This window comes from Vanessa atalanta, chromosome 6 (genome assembly GCF_905147765.1).
Source record: "Vanessa atalanta chromosome 6, ilVanAtal1.2, whole genome shotgun sequence".
NCBI classification, from domain to species: Eukaryota; Metazoa; Arthropoda; class Insecta; order Lepidoptera; family Nymphalidae; genus Vanessa; species Vanessa atalanta.
The window spans coordinates 9,226,896-9,252,304 of NC_061876.1; the positions used below are offsets into that span (position 1 = coordinate 9,226,896).

Below are 25,409 nucleotides of genomic sequence, written 5' to 3' on the forward strand. Positions count from 1 at the left end.
ATGTTATAATAATTAAAGATATATTAAAATACGTATAAAATGTAGTATTAAAGAAAATGTATGCTATTATAAATTCCAGTCTTAGACTATTTTAAAGTCAAAATTTATTGTAAAATTGTTAAAATTGTTTTATTAAGTAATCACCTAAAACTTAAAAATACGAGTTCACGCCTCCACTTTTTACTACATAAGAGGAACCAAATAATAGTTATAACAATAGACAATAAAGAATACATTATGGTATTCGGAACCACATAGCCAATAGCCAGTGTGAAAAGAGTTACCCTTGCTGCTACTTTATTCATATTTTAAAAAAAAGTGGTTATATTATTAATATAAATTATTTTTTTAGGCATATTTTTTATCTATCTGTATGCAAATAGGGTAATAAATAGAGTATTGCAAATACAATGTTATTTTGATATTTTTAAGCAATACGGTAACTCTGATCATTAAATTTCATAATAAAAAAACATATTTACACAAACAAAACAATCAGTTCATTTCATAAACAAACAGAGTTTTGGAATAATAAATTAAATAATTATTTTACTATTGTATTATAAGATGATTATGTCACTGAATTATTATTTTCAATATACTTTTAACTAAGTAGTACCATAGACAATTTCTCATAATAAAAAATTAAAATAACCTAAGAATCACATAGAATAATGGAACATTTAAAATGAAGCTCACATAAATAACAATAACAAAAATAAAACAAAGAATATTTAAACACATACACCATTGTTTCAATTACAAATGAAACTAACTTATATACAGTTCCCTACTAATAATTATAAAGGTCGAGTCACACGAGATTCGTTCATGAATTTGGATATTGTTAACATTTTAATTTACCAAACTAAACTGCCTATATTAATAAATAATCATTATATATATATATATATATATAATGATTATTTAGTGGTAATAGATATAATATTACACTATGGTAATTGTTTACAAAATTAAGCTGCAGATATATTTGTAGTTATATCAGATATTATATAAAAATTCACATTAAAGCAATAGAGCTATTAAACTAATGTACATTACAGTAAAGTAGTATACTGGGAGGTACAATAACCAGTCAATATCATTATTATCAATAAGTCAACAAATAATAGACATTCTATGTTTAACAATTGACAATAATTTGCCTATTTGTTTACATGTGGTGGTTACACTGCCCTTGAGGTTGAAATTTGGCATGAAAATTTATCTTTATATTATGATTCAATGAGGCATAGCAGAATCAAATTTATCACTCGATGGTTTAAACACCATACATTCAATGCAACAACTAAATAAATACTAGCTACCTATCATCTTTACAATGTCCATTAATAATAATTTGTACGAAACACACGGAGTTTACGTTATATCGAGTGGCCGGTTTTCACGCGCCCGAAAAAACCCTTTCTCAGTGCGACACTCTCTAATCGTGACAGTTTGTAGATTGACGGTCACATCAGTTATGAAGATTTGATCGGCGACTGGAGACCGCGCCAGCCAGTACGCGGCTCCGCGGCGAGGTGGGGGTGGAGGAGGATTCGGGGCCGTAACGGGCGCTTCGCCCCAAGAGTCCTCATCCTCGGGTTGGGGTGCGGGCGGCGGCGGTCGAGCACCTTTCGGCTCTGCCGGTGCCGTGGCCGCAGGTTGGGTGTCGGTCCGTCGTTCTCTGTCTGGCGGCGTATGCGCGTCTGCCTCTTCAGGCGAGTGCGGCGCTCTCCGCGGGCCCGTTCTGGGTGCAGCGGCCTCTACTGCCGGAGAGGCCGGGGCCGCCGCTCCGCCGGGCGGAGCTGCAGGGGGTGGGGGTTGCGTGTGGGTTCTGCCACCATTTAGTTTCGTGGAATCGTGACGTTTCGCCGGCGGGCTCATAGTGATGGTTACTCCGATTTTCCCAGATTCCTTCGAAAGGACTTCCGCCTTGCGTTTCCCAGGTGGCGGATGCCGTTCCTCGGACCCGCTTCGCAGTCGTTCGACGGGCGAATGCTCCCTCTCTCTCTTTCGGCCTTGTCGTCGCAACTCTTCGCCTCGTTCGTAGCTCTCTATGAGCCGTGGGTCGAGAATGTTTTCCTCCGGCTCCCAGGTGTTGTGTTTCGGCTTCCAACCTCTCCATTTCACGTAGTACTCCACTTTGTTCTGTAATAGAAGTAAGGTTGTGGTTATTCGTTGGACATTGTAACACGAGCGCGCCGGTGCGCTGGCATGGCGTGACTGGTCGGTGGCGTGCACCGACCGGAGGGTTGCACATAACCCCGCTGATTATTCGCGATTCCAACATTTGAAACGGGGTAAAAACTTTTATACAGTTAATTTATCTGTACCTATTTTCACGCAACATGAGTTGCCTACCTACTATTGATACTTTGGAGGGATTATTCTTATGATATATCCTTCACCAATGCTATTATACCTGCTTAAAATATTACGATTGATTACGAAACGAAGCGAAACGATAGATAATGGTACATATACTTATATCTACTTTTTTAAGTAGATATAAGTATCTAGGTATGTAGGTAGGTACCTATGTTCTTATTACTAGGTATTATTAATGTATTACACAATATGTCATAAGTATTAAGATGATAAATAAAAGAAAATAAACATGCTTTAACAAAAATTGAATAAGGAAAGAAAGATAAAAGACAGGCACAGGTCGATCCGGGTTGCAGTTTTGGACCGCACCTGCTCCGAACAGCTGTCGGCTATCTCCCCCGGGATCGAACCCGAAACGTAGGTACCCCGTGACAGAAAACATGCCGTTATATCTAACTAATTGTAATAACATGCAATAATGTACACTAAGGATGAAACATTACGAGCTACTTTCAATGGGACACACGTTTTACTCGTAGTTGATACCTATCAACATATATATAGGTAGGTATATAAAAAATAAAATTACGGAAAAAAATTACGAAAATACCTATACAGTTTTATGATACATACAAACTTATATATTAATTGCTATTAGTACAATACTTAGCAAGAAACGAATTGCTTCATGTCTGCTTTATTATGAAGATTATTAAAAAAAAAAAATCTTTCGCCATTTCTATGGCAGCAAACGAATAAGGAATCTCTTCAGGATTTAAATCATAAAAACAAAGATACATAGAGAATTATTTCGTTCAAAGTGTATGCAACTACTATTAAATGTTTATGATTAAGTGATGCATTCAACAAACAGACGAACATACCTACCTATGTTCAATAAGCAGATACAATCTAAGTCGACCGGCTTGAGGTTAGGCTCTCAAAGACATTTTCGTGAATCAATAAAAGATACAGATAATCGACTGTTTGCGGTTATCTATGAGACTAAGTTCAGTGCTTTTATTCTTTAACTAAATCGCGCCCACTCGTGTCTAATTTCAGATCGGTCCAATTAGATCGCGCGTAGGTGATGCTAAATCGATAAACGTTGTTTGATGTTTTTTTATTAATAGCTACAAACATGATCTTATCTATTTATTTAAATAGGTACTTTTAATAGGTATTTAGGTATAATGGAATAAAAATATAAGCCCGTCACTTTACGCCTTCAGGATTAAAATGTTAATGACTTAATTACTGTGGTGAACCAGTTTTATTTATATGTATATGCAGGATGCTTTTCTGTGAGGCTGTTTTTAATCTAACATAAGAGAAAGGGATAGCTGTTTTTTTAGTCAAATTAACTTAGCTTAGAATTATTTTTCTTGTAGGTAGGTATACTGACCGCCGCAATCGGCTGAGTAAAAGTATGCAAAACTGTTACTGATACGAAAGTAAATGGGCGATACCTATAAATCGGACGTCCGGAAAAAATCTCAGTAAGCTAAAGTTCTTGACGTAAAAGTGAAATTTATCGGTAGGTACAATAATGTAAATACTTATAAATTAGGTGGGTACTACACATCTGTCATGATAAACATTAGATGTTCATTTTTTGTTTTTCTATTCGAACGACTTCAAAATTCTATGTAGGAATTTTCATAAAAATAGGTCAATAAAAACGTAAAGAACAGGAAGGAGTAATTTATAATAAGTATTGAATAGATGCAACAAATTAATTAGATATCAGTGACAGACAACCGATCTTATATCGAACACCTGTGGCGACACAAATTACACGAACGATCCAATATAAAACCAATGTTTATTACGGACCATTCGCTTCGAACTTTTTTTTAATACACTCGAAGTTGACTTTTAAATCAAGGTATTAAAGTTTATTTTCAATTTAAACATCCTACAGATACAACGTTTTCGAATTTTGTAATATTGTGAACCCTCGCGTCTTATTGGTTTTAGTAATGAAGGGTGAGTTGGGCATGAGAGCACGTTGTGACTTTGTACGGACGTCTTTTTAACGAAATAATAGTTAAGTTTTGATGATTTTTATATTAAATTTGTAAAAAGTATAGTGAACAATATTATTCATTCCACTTCAGGAAACTATAATTATTTTGTAATTTATCTAAAAAAAGGTGCGTGAATATATTCACGCGCGGTACGCGCATGAAAAGTTCTACCGTTTAGGCATAATTTTTACCACTAAATAGTTACCTATTGACTATAACACTTCTTCGATATATAATAAACATTGTAATATTGATAAGGTGTGAAGTTGTTATCTCCCGGTTTTTTAGTTATTTAATTAGCGGGTAACTTCATCATGTAGATTTCATGTCACACTGCGCACTCGCATCAAAATGACTCTCTTCATTTCTACATAACGCGCCAAAATAATTTCTCAACAATTTAAGCATCATTTTCCTTGTTGTTCGACCTTAAATAGATACATTTTTTTTTTCAACAAAAGGTAAATAGTTGTCTATCTTTAAATGATACCTAGTAATACCAACGAGTTGTAATTTTAGCAGCTCGCTAAAAAAATGTACCGATGGATGAGTTGTTAGCAACTGCATCGTCACCATTGACTTGAGTTCTATGAAATTAACAACTTATACATAAGTATACTAGGTAGGTGATACGTTCTTAAGTAGGTAGGTTTCACAAGATGGAAACTTGAAGTATAAATTGTAGAAAAGTAACAATGTCTAACAGTTATATGTTATTATATTTAGGCGTTAGGAGAATAACAAAGTCTCCGAATATGATAAATTGGGGCTTTTTGTTAAATTTAGATTTATTGAAAACGTTTATTTTATGTTTTATCTATAATGATTAATCAGCGATTTTTCGCTCCTAATTTGCTAATAAATTATTCAGCATATTAATTTGATATACTCGATTTCTATATATCTAATAGGTTTATTATACATAGCTGCTTATAATAATTAAGTAGGTAAGAGTTTAAGTGTAGAAGCTATTTCAGCTGAATCACCCCATTTACTATGTTCTTAGTCAGCCACGTTAAATTCACGTAAACTTATAAGTTAATTCATTCGAGCTCTTTATTGCCATTTGTATATTACATACTACTATTTATTAGCCATAAGTACGTAATTGTGTTCATTTTATTTATAAAATTATGCGTTCCCCGAAGGCCAAACTATAAAACAATGTACTTATAAATATTCATAGATACAAAGGTCACTTTATTTGTAATTATGAGAATCATAAATGTTTCTGTCATTCATTCTTCAAAAATAAAACCTTCAATTCAAAACTAAACAAAAACTCTTCATATTATAGAAAAAATAAAAAGGATCATTGGGACGTACGAGCAAGGTGAAGTCGTACGGCTGAGCGGCGATTGGACGGCGGGCGGGGCGAAGGGAGAGGGGCCCCGCCCCCGCTCCATCTGCCTCCACCCCCGCAACGCCTGAGTCGAGCCCACCACGGTACCTATGCGACCCGCCTACCTCTAAGACAACGAGATAAGGTCGATTTTCGTTCAAACTGGGCGTATGTATAAAATGGCGCTTTTGATGGTTGTAGTATTGCCATGGGCGGACCACGTCTCGGGATCATAGACGCCAATTAGAGTCGATCGCAGTAATTAATGAGTTAATTAACAATTATAAATACGATACTTGGGTGATGAATTAATTGTATATTCAAGCCTTTAGAGGTTTTATAATTTATGTTTTATATGGACTGTTATAACAATCGACATTGTAATTTGACCACGTCTTAGAACTTTTCTACTTTGATACAAAATTTAGGCGAGTTTCTTGGAATCTTATCGAGTAATTCTTGTATTGACATTTAGTGTAAATCGAGTCGAGAATTATTCGATGAGTCAAATACGGGTATCATACCGTTATACTCATATATTACGTCAAAAGTATCGCAAAAGTTTACGTGCGCGTCACGCAAAAACTATTTGAGATATCAAGTTGAAATATGTCTACTTTTTTCATAAGAGAACAGAGAACATTCTATGCTACATTCAGGACGGTTAAACCACAGAAAATCCTAAATAGTTAAAGAAAACATATTTGCCATAATGACCATCGTAATGTAGTATGCAGAAAACGAAACGTGTAGGTTACCATCCAGATATTTATTTGAAAGAGGTTTTCTGTTTACCGCGTCTTTGATACTTCTTTCTTTTAATCTGTATGTTACATATTCAAAAATTATGTGTCAAGAATATAAGTTCGTTTCCAGAAAAGAATGTTGTAGACGGTTAAACGTCTCCTGTTTCGCATAGATACATGTGACAACTACAAATATTACTGATTTCAATGCTTTAAGCAGGCAAGTAGTTAAAACTGATTACATACTTTTGAGATTCCGTAGTATCAGTCACGAGGAGATATAAGAAGGAAATCCTTCTGTTACTTCTATGGGGTTTTATGTAAACTATTAGGTGGGTACCTACATTGTGCGAATTTAACTTACAACCTCCCATAACTACGATCGATTCACAAATTATTAACGGCATCCGTTTTATCGCTTTTTTATTTATAAGGTTTGTATAACAGTTATTGTATAATCTTTAGTCAATTCTAACCAAAAGAGGACAGAAGCCAAATAAACAACCATTGACTTCGCGACTTGATTGGTCGATAGGTTGAATAATCTATGATGAGATTGCGAAAAAATTACGCTTTGAACGTCAACAAAGTTGTAATAGGAACTTTGGAATTAAAATTAAAGTGGATATAACCATTTATATGAAATAGTGTTGTATTATAAATAATGATATAATAATAAAGAACTGTTAGTGTGTACGATACAGCTGAACTATTAGCAAATCTCATGGACTTCTTAAATCTAAGGTTTGTTTATCTTCATTCCTTCTTCGACTAGAATGGTTATATACTGTATATTTATTGTATAATATTATAAATGCGATAGAAGCTAGGTCTCTATGTTTATTACATGACTAAATTTGACACGGAGGCAGTTTTGGGCCTGGAAAGTACGATAAAAAATGATGGAGAGTCGCGAGAAAAAACTTATTTTTATATAAAATAACTCTAATCTTTTCCAGCTAAAGTGTGAAGAATAAAGGTAAATAATAAGTATTTGGTTATTCTTATTAAAATTTCATTAGTAGGTACCTTCATGAAATAAAAGATCCTGTTCGAAAGACCGTATCTACATTCTTTCGTGTATTATTGGCTGTGTTGGTATTTTCTTTGCTTTTGTGTTAATACGATTGATGATAGCTAGAGGATTTAATATTGTATCGTATTTTGAAAACTGGTAACACTTGTCAAATCATAGATCGTAATGAACTATGCCTTTATGATAAACTTATAATGAGTTATTAGTTAAACTAAAGCATATTTTAAACATATACCTATTGACATAAGTTTAATCGTACAATTTTCAATGAAAACTATGTTTCTAAAGGAGAAGGAAGGAAGGAAGGAAAGGTTAGGAGAAATAGGTATACTAGAAGTAGTTTTATCGGTTCAATTTATTTGTTGAAATTCCATCAAATTAACATTGATAGATAGATAGATAGATAGATATGCACACATTAACAAAATAAAAAGAAATTTGATCTGTGAAGAACCACTTATTGAAGCATTTAATGTTATAAATCATCATTTTAAGATGCGTAAATAGCTTGTTAGAATAGAGCCCGCATATTTAACAGTTCATCTGTTTTAATCCATAAAACAGTTTATGCCTTTTAGATGTTAAATTTAAACTTACAGAGTCATTACTAAGCCGTAACGTCTCGAAATATTTTGTTACAGTTCTATATGATTTAGAATATAATATGAGAAATAAAATAATCGAGATATTACGGAAGTAATCTAGTCTTCAAATTGTAATACTTTATTACGCACGACCGGTGCGAGTTTAACAAAATTACTCATATAATTTCAGCATCGCGTTAAAGTAAATTTTACTTTTAAAATTGTTTGCACCGTACTGGCAAAAGACTGGATACAATCACGAGCATTGCCTCTATCATTTTCGAATGCTAGTTGAAGTTCGATGCTCGTTAGCGGCGAAGTAAAAACTCTTATTAATTAATACTTTATCGTTTAAATTAAATTCATTTGCAAATAATTTATAGCATTAAATTGCATCTATTATTGGGTTATTAATAGATACTTTAATCTCTATTTATAAGGTAAACTTGTCGAGCTGTCTTGTATAGTCGTGGATTGTTGTATTTTAAGCAGTGTTACAGGTTGTTTAAGTGACAATTGATAATGTCAAATCCCGTAAACTCTATGCACTTATAGGTATAGGGCTTGTAAATTATGTTTTATTATGACGGCCATTTCCATTCGATCGCTGCGATGGTGACGTCAGAGGGACTGATATACTTTTACAGTTCGCAAATAGATAACCATGATTATTGTGATAATTTGTAAAGACTGCTATAATTCCCAACGAAGTCCTTTAGAACGCCTCCAAAGACTCTACGTTAGTTTCCATATAAAGATCATAGAGATTCATATTGCGATAGCCATACACGAATAGTTATGAAAAAAACATTCTCATTTTAAAATGAGAATGAATATATTGACCATATAAATATATAAATCATCTTTAAGTTTCGGATGTGGTGACGTTGATATTAAGTTAATGTCGGTTTTAAGAGAATGTTTTGTAGACGAGCCGAGTTGGCCGCGTGCCAGCTTGTCTAACGAGACATCTTGTAAATGTACCCTCATTATGACTGTGGCTTGATTGTCTATTATATAAATATCAACAAAGCTATTATTTGTCTTTGCGGTAGACAAAAAGATATAGGTGTCGAGTCCATAGATAAAATAGATAGTTAAAGAGCATCGTTGGCCGGTTGCCAGACAGATAATAAATTGTTCGTTCGCTGCAGAGATCGCATTGCAGGAATTTCATTGGTTTCGTCTGCTTTGTTTTAAAAGAATTAGCATAGTGAGACAATAGCGTGTAATATACGAGTATAAATAACAATAAGCTTGTGTATAAATTTATGCTTGTAAGGTATTTAATTTTTTACTAGCTATTCGCGCAATCTTTTTTTTTCTCTGTTGTTCATTTTTCGTTTTTTCTTTTTTCACTTTTGTGGTTGAAGCAAGCAATTGTAAATAATAGTTTAATTAGCATGTAGTGTTTGCTTTTAAATGATTTTACATAATCTATGTATGTATATACCTAATTGTGTATTTATGTAAGAATGACAAATGTAAAAATCGCTAGCGAACCTAATAAATAAATAAATCTTATTCAATTATTTCTCATATATTTCGTAATATATGTCCGTATCCTTATCTAGGTTCTAGATGATTTCAATGTCTTATTACGAGGATTCAGCGGTTTAGTCGTTATAAGGTTGCCAGACAGACAGATAATAATTAGGTAAGTGAAGACTAAAAGCAAGTTTGCCTCAAACAGTTGTGGTGAAATACAAACATTTCGGTTTTGAAATGTTATTTTATTTTCGTTCACTAATAAAAGATGTATAACTTCAAATTCCATAAATAAACCAAAGTTAGACCACAATATTTCAGCCGACATCGGTCTGACGGTCACATTTCGTCGTCGGTCTGTCACAAATTGCTGGCCGACTTTAGCTGCGACAAAGAGGGTGGTAGGAGAGAGGAAAGGGGGAGAGGGAGGAAGATTAATGGCTCGGGGGCGGCCTGGCCCACGGGACCGATCAGGCGTTTAAACATGAATCCTCTCAAATTGCTCGAACCACGGCTGTGAAATGTCCGTGAAAGTGTTTGTTTTGGTTTTGAAACTGAGTAACTGTACCTACGTTAGTATCATTGTTTATTTAATCAATTTCTGAGAATGTTATTTTGAAAAGCAAGGAATTTAACACTTTTTATTAATAAGAAAATATATAAGATAAGAAATCGAATTTTAAAGTTAATTATGGCTTAGTAATTAAGATTAGTTAGTATTATTTAATACAGTAACTTGACTCTCGATAGAAGAACGGATGACACTTATATTTAATTGTCGTAATAAAATGTTACTATAATAGGTAAATATCAATACATTAATCTATTAATCAAATGAATCATTTTCGTGTCTGTAATATAGGTACGGTATTGGTACGAGTAGCAGCTGATAAGACGCGTGACCGTGTCGGATGGCGTTCAAAGAGGCTGATGACATTCGGACATCAATTTACACTTCAATATTTTTATTGCTTCTTCAAGTAAGTACTTTGAAGATGACTGTCCTATTTGTATTTAATGACAAGGATTTCGCCTTGAGACATTTTAATTTTCTTACCAAATTTTCAATATTATGTGAGCACATTTTTTTCAAAATACCATTTAAAGGAAAATGTAAAAGAAAATTCCTCGTTCAATATTGGATAGCTTAAGAGTCTACGTCATACGATATTGATCATTATTCTATACTACAACGGTATAAATTCGCGTATACATTTCGAGTTTAAGCGTTTAATTTCGAACCCTCTTTAGGCGCTAAAAGGATGGAGATACGGGGGAGGAATACGGATAAATCCGACTCCTGAGGCAATTGAAGTAATGATCGTGTGATTAATATTCCATTTGATTTTATGGTATAGAAATTGGTTACCAAGTAAGAAGCCCTAAGACTTGCTTATATATTATGTGTATTTATATTACATATATAGGTACAAAATTATGAAAAAGAGATGTAATTTGTGGTTCCAGAAACTTCGGGAATAGCTAACGTAAGCGATCTTTTAACGGATCACATTAAAAGGTTCTGCAAAAGGATGGAATCGTTGATTTTATCAAACGAAGCTAATATATTGTTCGAGTTAAGATAATATAATAAAAAATTCAACACGTTATTACGTAGCAAAATATCATATACCTAGGTAATAAAAGAAAACACACTTTTGCCATCACAAGTAAATAACAATAAGGAATCCACATTGAGTATTCCAGTAAATTTATTTGATTTTAAACTAAGACTGAACTATGCACATTCTGTGCACGTACAGACCTCCACGTCGACGTACGTGATGTCTATCACTAACTCTGTTATTTCATTCACTACAACAATAGGTATGTGAACATAAAACGCGAGCAAGATAAAAAAATATTCTGTGGAAACTTTATGTAGCGAAATTTGTGTGGACGTAAGAAGACTGTTAGTTTTATGTAGTTAGGTAAGTATCTGGTAAATAGTTCTTAGTTAAAAAATTTTTTGCACTTCTTGTAGAAATTTACAATTAAACATACATATTTTTCATTCAAGTATTTTTTAATCTTACGATCAAACTTGCAAAGCAAAAAAGAAAAGAATTGTACCATTTAATTATAAAATAATCCAAGTTTTATATTTATTTCGGTGTAAATAAAGAAAATCCTTTTTATTGAAGAAGGCCCGGTATCCGCGTATTCTTTTGTAACATAAGTACTAGGAGCATAGAACGACTGAGGAGTAACGCGGTTAGTTACGTTTGCAAGCGCGCTGTGTGTGCAAGAGAAAATTGATATGTCAGACAAGGTAAGCAAGTTTGTGGGACGGTGAGGCAAACACGACTTGGCATTTTGCAGACGGCGCATGCCGCGCACGTCAGTCGTTACCCAGCTGTTGCTCGGAAAGGATGTGCCACATTATTATTCTTATCGTTTTTCGAACACTGTAGTCATTAATTATATTTACACTCAGCCGTTAATGGTAGTAGTTACAAGTATTGGCTTTCTAAAATAAATGACATTTTTATTTTCATTTGAAATTCAAAATAAAATTTTATAGGAATTTTATAGTCACCGTCCTTTTATTAGGTATGGAAGTTTATTGACCTCTTAGTCTAAAATGATTTCGGGGATATGATATTTCGGGATTAAAATGATTTGTAGTTGAGTTGAGGTGTAATAATATGAAACTGTAACAGTTTCGTGTCGGTACGATGGAGTGCACTTAGCGGTCCACGGTCATCGACTCGACGACAATTAAATCAATGCACTGTCAAGCGACGCGCCTCGCTTGATAGCTACTTGAGTTACTGAACTGGTGGGAACGGTATTGAACTGTGATTTATCTTTTCATTCTAAGAATTTTATAAATCTGGTACCTACGTGAAGATAATAACGCAACTGAAAAATATAACAAATTTGATAGATGTGTAAATATTGACCTTAGTGTCTTCAATGGTGAATTTATTTATACTCATAATGTAATTAGGTTCACTGTTATCTTTATAACGAGGTATGCGTACGTACCTATCTCCTACTGGTAGGTGGTCAGATTTGAGTAATGCCGTACCAGACTAGTATCACCGAAATTGTAATAATAACAAAAGAAATACGAGTTTAAATATAAATAACAAAAAGTAGTCATTTTACAATTAACAAGAAACTGATTTGACTTTACATTCTCGACCTACAAACAAACATTACAAATACGATCAAGAGTTTTGAACCTACCTTTGAGGCTATTTGAACAAATTAATTCGTCGGGTTGTGTGAGAGATGTTCTTCCTTTTCAAATAAAGGAAGAGTACTCGACTCGAGAGACTAAACAGATATTCGAAACTACTTCTTTACTTTCCCGTTGAGACTATTCTGGTAACAAAAATCTATAAATTTTGCGTCATGACGGTATGTTTGTATAATCACGATATAAATACGTCACTAATAACTCAATTAAGAGGATCACAGCCCGGGGCCAGACGTGTCCCGGAGTCGGGTCAGGACAGATAAGAAAAAAAACACACAATGCCGAACGGGTGGATCTGACACGAGGGGTCGGGGGAGATTATAACAAATATTTCTCGATACCCTGACCCTAATTCCAACCCTTCGTAACATTCTGATTAAATTCCATTGTTATTTAATGTGAAGCAATGCTCTAATATAACATTTTTGCAAAAAAAAAGATTTAATCCAAATTATTTTAAGTTTATATAAATATGAAATAAAATGTAAGACGCAATTAAAAAATATTCGGGGTTACACGCATGACGTGGGAATACCTCCGTTACTTTTAAGTAATAACCACTAATTACTATCCTTATCTGAATCAGATAAGACAAAATACCAAACTAAATATACCTTTTTCGTATTTACATAATAATGCATGGGGTATAACGACCGCCCGCGCCGGTGATCGAAGACGCAGTGCTGTAATGACGCCACAGCAACGGGCCTGCTGTTCTGAGTTTTTATGACGATGCACTCGTTCGATGCTTTGATGAAACGTGTATTCAAGAAGTTTTGAAAAAATCGTGATCGGTGTCGGTAATGAAGGTATCATATTTCAAATGCGTTATTTCGATGATAGTTTATTGCAAAATATTTTTTAATTTGATGATAATAAGAGCGATATTGGCACGATAGTTGCGATCATCTGATCGTTAGTTCTCATCGGCGTCTGTTCGCGGTAACGGAATGTGACGTGCACTGGTGTGCGTGACAGACAATACCGTCTACACTTTTATTGTGTGGGGACTGCAATATGACGTTTCTCCATTCACTACTTTATTATTCGGAGCGTACGCGTTTGCGATTAAGTATGCTTTCTAAATATAGGGGGTCCCTTCACATAGGAAGTTTTTATATCAAGAGGGGTCGTGAGCAACGGTACATAACGTATATAAGACCCTAGTTATAATTGATCGTTCAGCACAGAATAGCGTCACCTATAGAGTATAATCATACTTATAAAACCTAATAGATGAATTAATTTTAAAATTCATTATTTTGACCATATTAAATTTGATAAAATTTAACTAGGTTGGTTTAGGTTCTAGGGGGGGTCTCAGTACCCCGAGAACCCCCCCTAGGTGTTGGAGGCCCGCATAGGCGGGCCGACCGTCAGGGCGTCACGGTAGCATGCGCAAGCGATCCCGTGGCGCCCGCCGAAAGACGGAGAGGGTACCGCTGGTTTTTTAGTGGGTAAACCCGGCGTACCTGGGCGCACTCGGCGTCCAGGGCTCCGGGGAGTCCCACACACCCCCCCACCCTCCATCACGTGGGGGAAGCGCGTAACGCGTTTTTCCAGCGAGAAAAAAAAAAAAAAAAAAAAAAGGTTGGTTTAGGTATCTTTAGGCAGTTACAACGTTTCCTACGTAACTCATTGTAGGTACTTACTAATACTAACTGGCCGTTACTCTTCATACTTGTAATTTTCTTTAAATGTCTCCAAATATTTCAAACAACAAATCCGAGTAGGTACAGTGTCTATACGTAAACAGTGTCTATCAACGTATATTTGTGTATCTTCTTAATCTTACCAACACGTTAAAAATATAGCATATAGTGTTGTATCTATTAACTTATTTAGGTATAGCACGCTATCTTGACTCTATTTTAAATTTTATCTTGATATATTTTCACAAATAACTTTATCACAAAATATTTTAGATATTTATTCTACTCTATGAACTTCTGTATTCTGTTCTGTTCGACATTTTTTATAAGAATACGATATAAGGATGGATAAAATTACAACGAAGCATTGTCAGGCGATTATTTATAGAAAATTTGGTGGCTTTGTGTTGCCTCCGAGTGCAGCTATTCGTATCAAATTGTTGTTATCCCTGTCACGCGTCACTGCCCTTCTTCATAAAAAAATATAAAACCGTTGCGTCAAATGTTAAATTTAAGGGAAGATGATCTTTTTTTAAATTTATATTTAAACTACGCTTTCCTAACAAAAATAATGTCTTATTGACTTTACTTTTATCTCATTTATTTATTGCGTTGTATCGTGTATCAGAAATGATGGAATCGATTGCGTAGGTACAATTGAAGATCTATTTCTCGTAAATCATTAGAAACTCATTATTTTCATTTAAAAGACCAAGAGAATAATTTCCTAGGTAAGCAAGTAATTAAGATTTTTAGATAAACAATCGTTGAAATAAAATTTCTGGTAAAAATTGCATAATAGCGCCATCTAACCAACAATCACAGAATTATTTCGTCCGTTATTCGGCTTTCGTAGAATAATGTTGCGAATATTTGAAAAAAATATAAGACACGTGTACGAATGCCTTTCCTATTTTATAAAACATATTTTTATTGATTATCAATTCAAGAGAACATTCTTACAATGCAAGCTCTGTTAATAAAATAATATAATGCAATTGTGGAGCATTTTCGCTTAGCACAATCAGCTCGACGCTCATTGGCTAACAATAATGGCGGGGAGCATGCGCGCTCGACGTGGGTTCGGTCAGTGCCGAATACTGGCGCGTTTACTTCGAGATACCAGGGCTACAGCGCTGTGAAGGAGTTTCTATACTAGGATCACGCCTATATTGGACTTTGAACCGTATTACGTTCTGATAAGAAATTATTTCAAAAAAATTCTGCCTTACATTTATGTTAAGCCATTCTGACAGATAACGAGGTGTTTGGATAACGTTGTGAAATAGACGTTAAGACTTTAATATAAGGTTAAATTTAGTTTGTGGTGATAAAACCGCGCTTATTAAGTAGTTTCCAAAATTTGACACGGCGCTAGAGAAGCCACTGGAAACTAGCAATGGATTTACAATGAACTCATAGCAATGAATGGGACAATAAAAAAAGAGTATATTTTGCAGATATTTGTATAATAGGCGTTTGATAGAAAAATGAAAAGTTTTTTTTGGAATTATCATCGGTATTATATTATAGGATTTAGAAATGTATCATTAATCAGAAATAAGTATGAAAATTTAATTAGTTATGAAACCTTATCTAATATTATAAATGCGAAAGTAACTGTCTGTCTGTCTATTTGTAAGTTACTTTTTCACGTTCACTACGGAACCGAATTTCATGAAATTTGGTATGAAGCAAGGTTGAACCCCAAGGAAGTACAGCAGTTCAGCAGCAAAATATTAAATAGTGTTAGGTATAAATTATTCAATTAATGTTTATATTTTTATAAAATATTTATATAGTTGCGTAGCTTGTAATTGTTATTCAGTTTGCATTCAATAGATGGCGCTAGTAGTACACACGGTATATTCTTTTTTGCTTCAAATAATACAAGTGTGATATTAGTATTAAAATAAAATGTATTTGTATACAGATTTTATTTAAAACAAGATAATATTTAAAGGATATGTTGTTTGTGCAAACACTTTAATATAAAATAAAATTAGCTGGTAGTTAGGACCCTGAGGATATTACGTAAGTAACAATATGAAATTAAAATATGTAATACAATTACTGAGCTGTTTATAAGGACGTACACCATTCTTCAAAAAGTAATAGCATATTTTTGTATGTAAGCAAAGTTACAAAACCCAAAAATTTTGTTATTTGAGTCGGACGACGAGGTTACGAGTTCTACAATACATGTACTTACACTAAAGGAAACCTGTCATATGTTTTTTTTTTATTAATTACGTAAAGTAAAGAATTGTCTTCAGCAGGATATTATTCTAAAGTAATTGATTCTAAGATACCTATGAATTTTTGACAACGTGAATTAGGCATATTTTTTTTTATTTCATCTCAAGCAATTTTAAGTCACCTATCATAATAATAAAAATCTGAATTTATTATGTAAATATATTTGTTTAATGTAATGCTAGAAACTAATTTTATTCTTTATTTAAAAGTGTCATACAATATATACTAATAAATAAACCTAACTTATTTTTATATCGAATACTTATTTTATTTTTTAGATAGGTAATAGCCGATAAGTATTACTTAAGTTACTGTGACTATTTGTCATTAAGTTTTTGTTACAACTATAACTTACCTTTCCACGTCGAAACCATTAAGAAGATTGACAAATACAACATATTAGTAAAAGTAGCAAAAATCCATATTCAATATACATAATTCGTCAATCTTCTTTAGGTTATTATCTCCCGATACAACCATACCAGATAATCTGTAAGTCTTATTAACACCAGAGATAAACATGCGCAAAATTCTATCTATCATCAGGTTAGTAACAAAGTAATATCTCACACTACATTGACAAGCCGACCCTACACCAGAACTCAACGAGCATAACTTGTTTACTGTAAAAACTGAATATGATCTCAAGAAGGGCACCATTCAAAAGAAGTATTGCGTTTCTCAGTGCCCTCAGTTTCCGAATATAAGCCCGCAAGGGGAGCCGTGATAATAATAAGGGACGAAACGTCGTTTTAAAAGGAACATGAAAACCCTTGCGATACGTTCTAAACAGCTGCTCACGGTATCACAATGCTCGGATTAAATACACAAAATCTAAATTAAAATACCGAACGATGCATATTTTTTTAACTATAAAGCATTAAGCGAGAATGTTTTGATGCAAGCGAAGCGGGCAAACGTTAGTTGCGAAACAGCGGCTTACAATAAAGCGCACCAAATACATAAGGCGGGTGATATGTGATCTCGAATGTGAGTTTCGCAAGCTCAGAATATATTGCTGTGATCGCTTTCGCAAAAGAAATAAGCTCACCTTTCTAATTCTTTTCTTCATGATACGCTCAGCGGCGTACACGCTGTCGCCGAGCTCCATCTTGTGCATCCCCAGTTTGGAAGGTGGTTTAAAACAGAAATCCAAATCCAAAAATCACTGTAATCCAATTAGTGTGATCCGATCACTGCATCCAATTTGTAGCGCACCGCAATCCGACACACATTTCTATCACAATTCACTCTCTGTGCACTGGCTGTCACTGTTCAAAGTTGCCGCGCGAACGCTTCTGTTATCTTCTCGCGCAGCAACACGTCCACTCCGTACAAACTCGCAGCAGAAACTGAAGTAGGGGGAGGAAGCCCCCGCCCCGCACGTCTCGCGACCTCACGCTGCTAAACCCCGATAGAGTGCGCCACGCATTCACAAACACCCGCTCGATATCTGTAAACAAGTTTTATTTTCATCAGTGTTTTGAGTTTTCAGAGCATTATATTATTATATTATGCATTCCTTCGTACCTAAGTATTTCAGAATATTGCATTTTGGTTAATTGTGTAATATATGTATTATAGTAAAGTATTTTTTTTTTATATAAACAGTATATAATGTAAGTACATAAGATCTTAGTGGGTCTGTTGGTTAAAGTAATTGCTATATAATTAGTAGGTAATTGAATTTATGATTATTTTCTTAAGTAGTCTAGTCTAATTGGCAAAACGACAAACGACGTCGTCATTGAACTTCGTTTTGGTATAGTAGGTATATTGCGTTGGTGAATGCGTCTCGCTCGAGTCGTCGTGTCGAGCGCGGCGGGCGATTCCCCACGGTGTCGCGGTGTGGCGCAGCGCGGTGGAGGCACGGTCGCGCGCGAATGCGGCGTTGCCGCTTTGCGCCAGCTGCGAGAGAAAGACCGAGCGCCTACCCTATTATTTACACGCGGCGTTGCCGAACCGACCGGCCTACGTTGATTACGAGGACACCGCTTTTACGTTCGATCATCCGGCACTAAAAACGCTCGAGTATATCTCAAGTTTTATACGTGAATTAGACGTTGATTGTTATATATCTTATTTTTATATGACAATTAAGATTATTCCTAATAGTTTTGTGGTTTATTACCTGAACTGGTCACTCCAATTTTTGTCCAAGTAAATCACACACAATTTTGGTGACGTAAACAACCACTGAATCCACGGCAGGAATAACCGGTATTTTATTTTATTTTAAAGAAACTAACAGCAACAACGTCCGGTCCACAGTACGCACGTTTAGTAACTAAGGCATTTTCGGTCGTATCGAATCGGTTCGGCATTCGTGAAAGGTCGGTGTTTTGGGGTTCGCGGGGCGCGGGAGGAGAACGTAGAGAGCGAATAGGATTGGGCGGTGAGCTCAGGCGGCGGGCGACGTATGTCCATAGCCAATGATAACGCGCCGAGCCGCGCCCCGTCCGCGGCAGACCGGCCGACGTGTATTTCCTTCTCGCTCTATTCAAGCGCTACGCTCGATCAGTGCTTTGTTTTTTGTGACGGTGCGACTCACATAGAAAAATAAAACGGACATTTTGGATTACGTACAACGTGAAGGGTCTCCGGATGCGGGCGCGGCGCACACATTTATTTATTCTGTCGGTATAACATTATAGGGAGATATGGCACGATAAATATAAACAGCTTGCAGTGCGTCGTGTCGCGTCGCCCAGATTTTTAAGTGACATATTACTTTTAATTATGATTGTTTTCGGTCTTTTAACCGTACAACTTTATAAATTATCTACATAATCGGTAAGCGAAAACACTTTAGAAATTATAATTTATTGACAATTTTTGCCAAGACTCGTTTCTTCAGAATAAAGATAGTTCACGGTTAATCAAATCATATTTAAAATAAGTAACTATGATATGATATTTGTTCGCCTACCGAAGATTTACCTACTTAAGGACGTAAGGAACGTAATTACTGTTTGAAACAGAGTAAAATTAGATTTTGGCGAGATACGCCCAATAGATTTATGATCTCGGATCCACCTCATAAACAAATGTGTATTGGATATATTTATACGGATTACGGGATGACTTTCATGTAGGTAGCGATGAAGGTGCATGGACTCTACATTTGCAAGCACGTATGTATCTACAAAATATGATGGTACCTCATTTTGCCATAAACAGTAACAAAATAGCTCTACAACAGCGTCGTCCTGTTAGTCGTCCTGTACATCCTGTTAGTCGTCCTGTACAATGGCTGAGTTCAGACGAATAGTTACAAACCGATACCGCTCTGTCAAACGAGGCAATCGATTTGCCGGTCATGGTCCAGGTCGAAACGATAGCAATCTGTTTGGTTTTTCCGCCGAAAGATTCTCAGTGACAGCCTGTACACTGGAAGTTGGAAGTGTTGCGCGTGTCTTGGAAAGCACGTAAATACGTTATTCGAACGCTTGAACTGTTTGGTCGTGTCCCTTATTCCGTTCAATCGGATAATGAGAGTGAGAGATGAGATAGAGAATGCACCTGTGTTTTCACTCACACTTGTGCACTTGTTAAACGAGAAGAATATAATCTATCATACTTAGTTTGATTAAAACTTTATATGGATACACATTGTGGATTACAAAGATTTTCTCTCAGGACTACTTACTTATCTTTATAGATATTCGTGTGTACCTATGTATAATCCATATAGGCACTATAGTAAATGACAATGGTCTTCTCTTGCAATTATAACAATACGTCAAAGATTCATTAACAGCGTTATTCGTTCGTTTATATGACCTGCGTAGTAGACTAGTAGTCTTCTTTGAGGCAGGCCGCCGTGGCCAAAATCAATCAAGAGGACATCATAGGTTGTTGGGTGTTTATGTCTCATTGGCGCAAATGTTCGATACGAACGGAGACAGTTCAGCCACAGGAGCGACGGTTTTACTTGTTTTCCTATTCACAGGAAGCAAAACCTCCGACCTCTGATCTGCTCAGTGGCGTAGCCAGGATTTTAGGTGAGATTTTTTACAAATTTGGTATCGGATAAAATGATGGCTGACTCTTTTTCTAGGGACCAAATTCACTTGGATGAGTCCTGTACCTACATTCTTGCGCCTACTTCACTTATTCAACTGAAAATTTCTCGATGGACCTCTCATTTTTAGGAACTCAGTTCGGTCTTGTCTTGTTTCTATCACATAGGGGGATGACGATGAGGAAATATAGATTGTAACTATATTCGCACTTATACTCGTGTACTAAAATATCGCAAAGTTGGCTTGTCTCTGATATTGGCTCCTTACACCGGTATTCAGTTATTACGACATTATATATAAAATAAAGTCCCATCCCGCCATCTGTATCTACGCTTAGATCTGTTAAATTACGCAACTGATTTTAATGTGGTTCTTACAATAAATAAGCTGAGTGATTCAAGATGAAGGTATACCTATGTAGATATAATAAGTATATTTGTATAATGCGTATCATAGTAGAATCAAGTCGAAAATTTCAACTTTTCTAGACAGAAAAAAACAAGAATTTTTATGTTTTTTCTCCAATTCAAAAGTTATATATAGACTATTCTTATACCCGTGTGAGGCCTGGACGGGTAGCTAGTTATAGATAAAACATATCCGATATAACAGCTATCAATGTCCGTTTACTTAACTAACTTGATAAAAGGCTTAAGTATCAATACCTTTACTTATAGGTCAGTATAACATGGATACACTATCAGTGAAAACAATATTTATCTTTTGAAAATCAAATTCTTAGGGTACAGTTATATTATGTGCGTTAATTTAATAAGATTGTATTTCTAGAGTACCTACATCTGTACCTACCGCCCAACTACGTTTTGGATTTCTTTCAATTACCTATCTAGAAATGACGCGTTTGTTTTAAGTTACGTCGCAGGTTAATTATTGTAAACGTGTATTTTAAATCCTATTACAAGTTTTTTGAAATCACTTATTATATTTGAAAGACCATTGTCTTTTACTATGTTGTCTTAATGGAATATACGTAAACATAAATATCTATACAGATAAGTATGTAGTCATACATAACATTCCTGCATCGCCCCCGTTAGCCGTAACGTGGTGTTAAATAACATATAGCTCCTCAAGAATTTCATTATAAAATGCAAAAGATTGTTTCAAATCCGAGTTTAAGTTCCAGTGATCAGTGCATTCTTACAAATAAACAAACCAACGTTTTATCATCATTATATTAGCAAGTACTACAAGTACTTACTAGATTTATGTACGACTGATTGATGTAGGAAAATGGTAAAATATATTGTTTAAATGACTAATAAATAGTCGTTATGTGCCGAATCGGGTCGGGTAAGTCATACTAAGTGATGTAATTTCCTAAAGCAGTTTTTATTGGTCATTGCTTTCAACTTCCTCGTTGGTATAGTGGCTAGATTATAGGTAGCGTTGTATTCCAAACTAGCCAAGTAGCCTAACATTATTGCGTGTCCGGTTTTTATGAACCGAGTGCATTATTTTAAATAAGTAAATAGTGATGTAACATGTACGTTTTTGTAAACAATCGCTTACCGATACACAACGGAATAACTGTATAATCATATCAAGATTGATTTGCACAAGGACGGTGAGTCATTGGCCCATACCGCGAAAGAGAAAGCTGATCTTTTAGGCTCTCTCTTCGCGTCGAATTCGACCCTGGATGACCAAGGAAATTCACCACCAACAATACCGCGATATGATACCACGATGCCGGAGGTTAAATTCCGGCAAAGTGCAGTTCGTAAAGCACTTTTTTCCTTGGACATTCATAAGTCGAGTGGACCCGATGGCATCCCTCCAATCGTGCTACGGACATGTGCTCCCGAGTTGGCACCGGTCTTAACGCGTCTTTTCCGGCAATCTTACGCATTAGGCGTCGTCCCGATCTCCTGGAAGACTGCTTTAGTGCATCCGATTCCCAAAAAGGGTAACCGCTCAGACCCGTCCAATTATAGGCCTATAGCCATCACCCCCTTGTTCTCCAAGGTAATGGAGTCCATTGTAAACTGTCAGCTCCTGCGGTATCTAGAGGAGTACCAGCTGATTAGTGACCGCCAGTACGATTTCCGTCGAGGTCGCTCAGCCGGTGATCTTCTAGTTTACCTTACTCATAAATGGGCGGAAGCAGTTGAGAGCAAGGGGGAGGCATTAGCAGCCAGTCTGGACATAGCGAAGGCCTTCGATCGCGTGTGGCACAAAGCGCTTCTTTCGAAGCTTCCTTCCTATGGGCTTCCCGGGAAATTATGCAGTTGGATTACCAGCGTTTTGGCAGATCGGAGCATCAAGGTCGTTGTCGACGGTGCATGCTCCGACCAAAAATTCGTCAACGCTGGTGTTCCACAAGGCTGCGTTCTGTCACCCACTCTGTTTCTTCTGCATATCAATGACTTGTTGCAAATCAGGAACATTCACTGCTATGCAGACGACAGTACCGTTGACACCTCATACACCGGCTGTGCTAATATTTCTCGGGAAAACGTCGAAGAAAACCGGAACAAACTTGTGTCTGAAATCGAGTCTTCGTTAAACGAAGTCTCGAACTGGGGCCGGCTAAACCTAGTCCATTTCAACCCCAAAAAGACGCAAGTTTGCGCGTTAACCGCTAAAAAAACACCATTCGTCGTATCTCCACGATTCGAGAACATTCCGTTAGCCGCCACAGCTAGTATCGGAATACTTGGCGTTGATGTTTCGAGCCTCGTTCAGTTCCGCGGTCAACTGGAAGGCAAAGCCAAATTGGCATCAAAAAAGCTTGGTGTGCTCAGCAAGGCAAGACAGTATTTCACATCGGCCCATCGCCTAAGACTATACAAGGCGCAAATTCGGCCTCACATGGAGTACTGCTCTCACCTCTGGGCGGGTGCTCCCCAGTACCAGCTCCTTTCATTTGACCGTATCCAACGTAGAGCAGCTCGAATTATCGACGATCAAGCCCTTTCTGATCTGCTCGATCCTTTGGCGTTGCGTAGAGATGTTGGATCACTCTGCATCTTCTACCAAATTTTCCACGGGGAGTGTTTCGAGGAATTGTTTGGATTAATCCCGGCAGCTGAATTCCATCTTCGGACATCTCGACAAAATTCTAAATTTTACCCACACCACTTAGATGTCCGTAAATCCACAACAGCGCGATTTTTAAGGCATTTTCTGCCTCGCACAAACACTCTGTGGAACCACCTTTCGCCGGCGGTTTTTCCGAACCGATACGACTTGGGAACCTTCAAGAAAAGAGCGTACTTATTTCTTAAAGGCCGGCAACGCACCTGTAACCCCTGGTGTTGCAGATGTCCATGGGCGGTGGTAGTCGCTTTCCATCAGGTGAGCCTCCAGCTCGTTTGCCCCCTATACCATAAAAAAAAAAAATCAAGATATAATCATTTAAAGATAATAAATCGTGGGCCTAGTGTTTATTGATTTCTAGACAGAACGTTTAAAAATTTAATTGTACATGATATACCTACTCTGTAATTTAAATGGTGCAAAATAGTAAATAATGCGAACTTGCGTTTATCGAATACACTATATGGTTCTTGTTTTTTGCAATCGATAGCTAAATAAATGTAATAATATTTTTAAAAGAGTAAAAATATCTTTGATAAAATCTCACAGCCCAGTACATTAAACAAAAAATAATTTAATAATTGCACTGTATGTACACGACTATTTAATGTACTAGTGATAGCCTTCCCTACATTTATTTTTATATTGTAAACTACAGTTCAAAAGTGGCTGTACTTATTTCACTTGGTTTTTTTGTACAAACCTGTCTGGGTAGGTAGGTATTAAAATGCATCATATATTCTACCGCCAAGCAGCAATACTTAGTATTGATGTGGGCCGGTTTGAATGGTGAGTGAGCCAGTGCCGCTCTAAGCATAACGGATAGGATCTCATTTTCCAAGCTTGGTGATGCTTTGGTAATGTAAGGAATGAAAATGATATATAACATCTATGGACAATGATGATAATTTACCATCAAGTGGCCTTTTTGCTCGTCCGCCTATATTAAATAAAATAAAAAAGATTTTCATAGTTAGAGCAATAAGTAAATGTAAATATAAGTAGAGCTAGCCATATCGGTTCGCGTAACTGTTTCTCGTAATAACTGCTTGGATTCAAACAGCACGTGGGCACAGTCTTAATACCGACTTGTCAGTTAGATAATATAGAAGTTATCTTATAGTTGGTTGCATTTGAAGTGTAAACAAAATCGAACAGCTCAAAAAACTATTTCTTACAATGGCAAAAAAGACGTTTCAGAAGGTTGGAATTATAAGTAATAATGGAGCAGCCTGCTATAAAGTTGGACAAGGAATTTTTTTACAAAAAATTGCCGCGTCCCTTCTGACCGCTCATCAGAAAGATTGTAATCTTGCGGCGCGGTCCCTCGCGTTAATGTATTCGTGAGAATTAATGGCTTAGAAAATTTGTAACGACTGTTCCGATCAATCTAATGTGAAAATTCGATTTGAGATGTAATTACTTCATATAAAACTGGCCTTAAGTTTTCGTTTAAAATTAAGATATCACAACAAACTTGTGCCTAGCTAATAAATCGCTAATTATTTTTAAAAAATATAAAATTGTGTTCGATCTATGGAACCAAGGAGTTTCGATAATTCGAAGAAATTTTTTTTACTCTTTCATTCTCCGAAAAAACTATGGCAAGGAGAAGAGAAAAAGGTGCCGAACTATTTTGTCTATG

General features: G+C 35.8%; 1 protein-coding gene across 1 annotated transcript; it reads right to left on the reverse strand.

The window, feature by feature from the left end:
- Positions 1-936: 936 nt before the first annotated feature.
- On the reverse strand, positions 937-18,940 carry LOC125064636 (polycomb group protein Pc). Its single transcript, XM_047671789.1, has 3 exons — positions 18,808-18,940; positions 17,728-18,129; positions 937-2,151 (listed from the first exon to the last, which is right to left on the reverse strand). Exons 2-3 carry the CDS (start codon positions 17,794-17,796, stop codon positions 1,381-1,383), a joined length of 840 nt encoding a protein of 279 aa, XP_047527745.1. The 5' UTR covers positions 17,797-18,129; positions 18,808-18,940; the 3' UTR covers positions 937-1,380.
- Between the last annotated feature and the right edge of the window lie 6,469 nt (positions 18,941-25,409).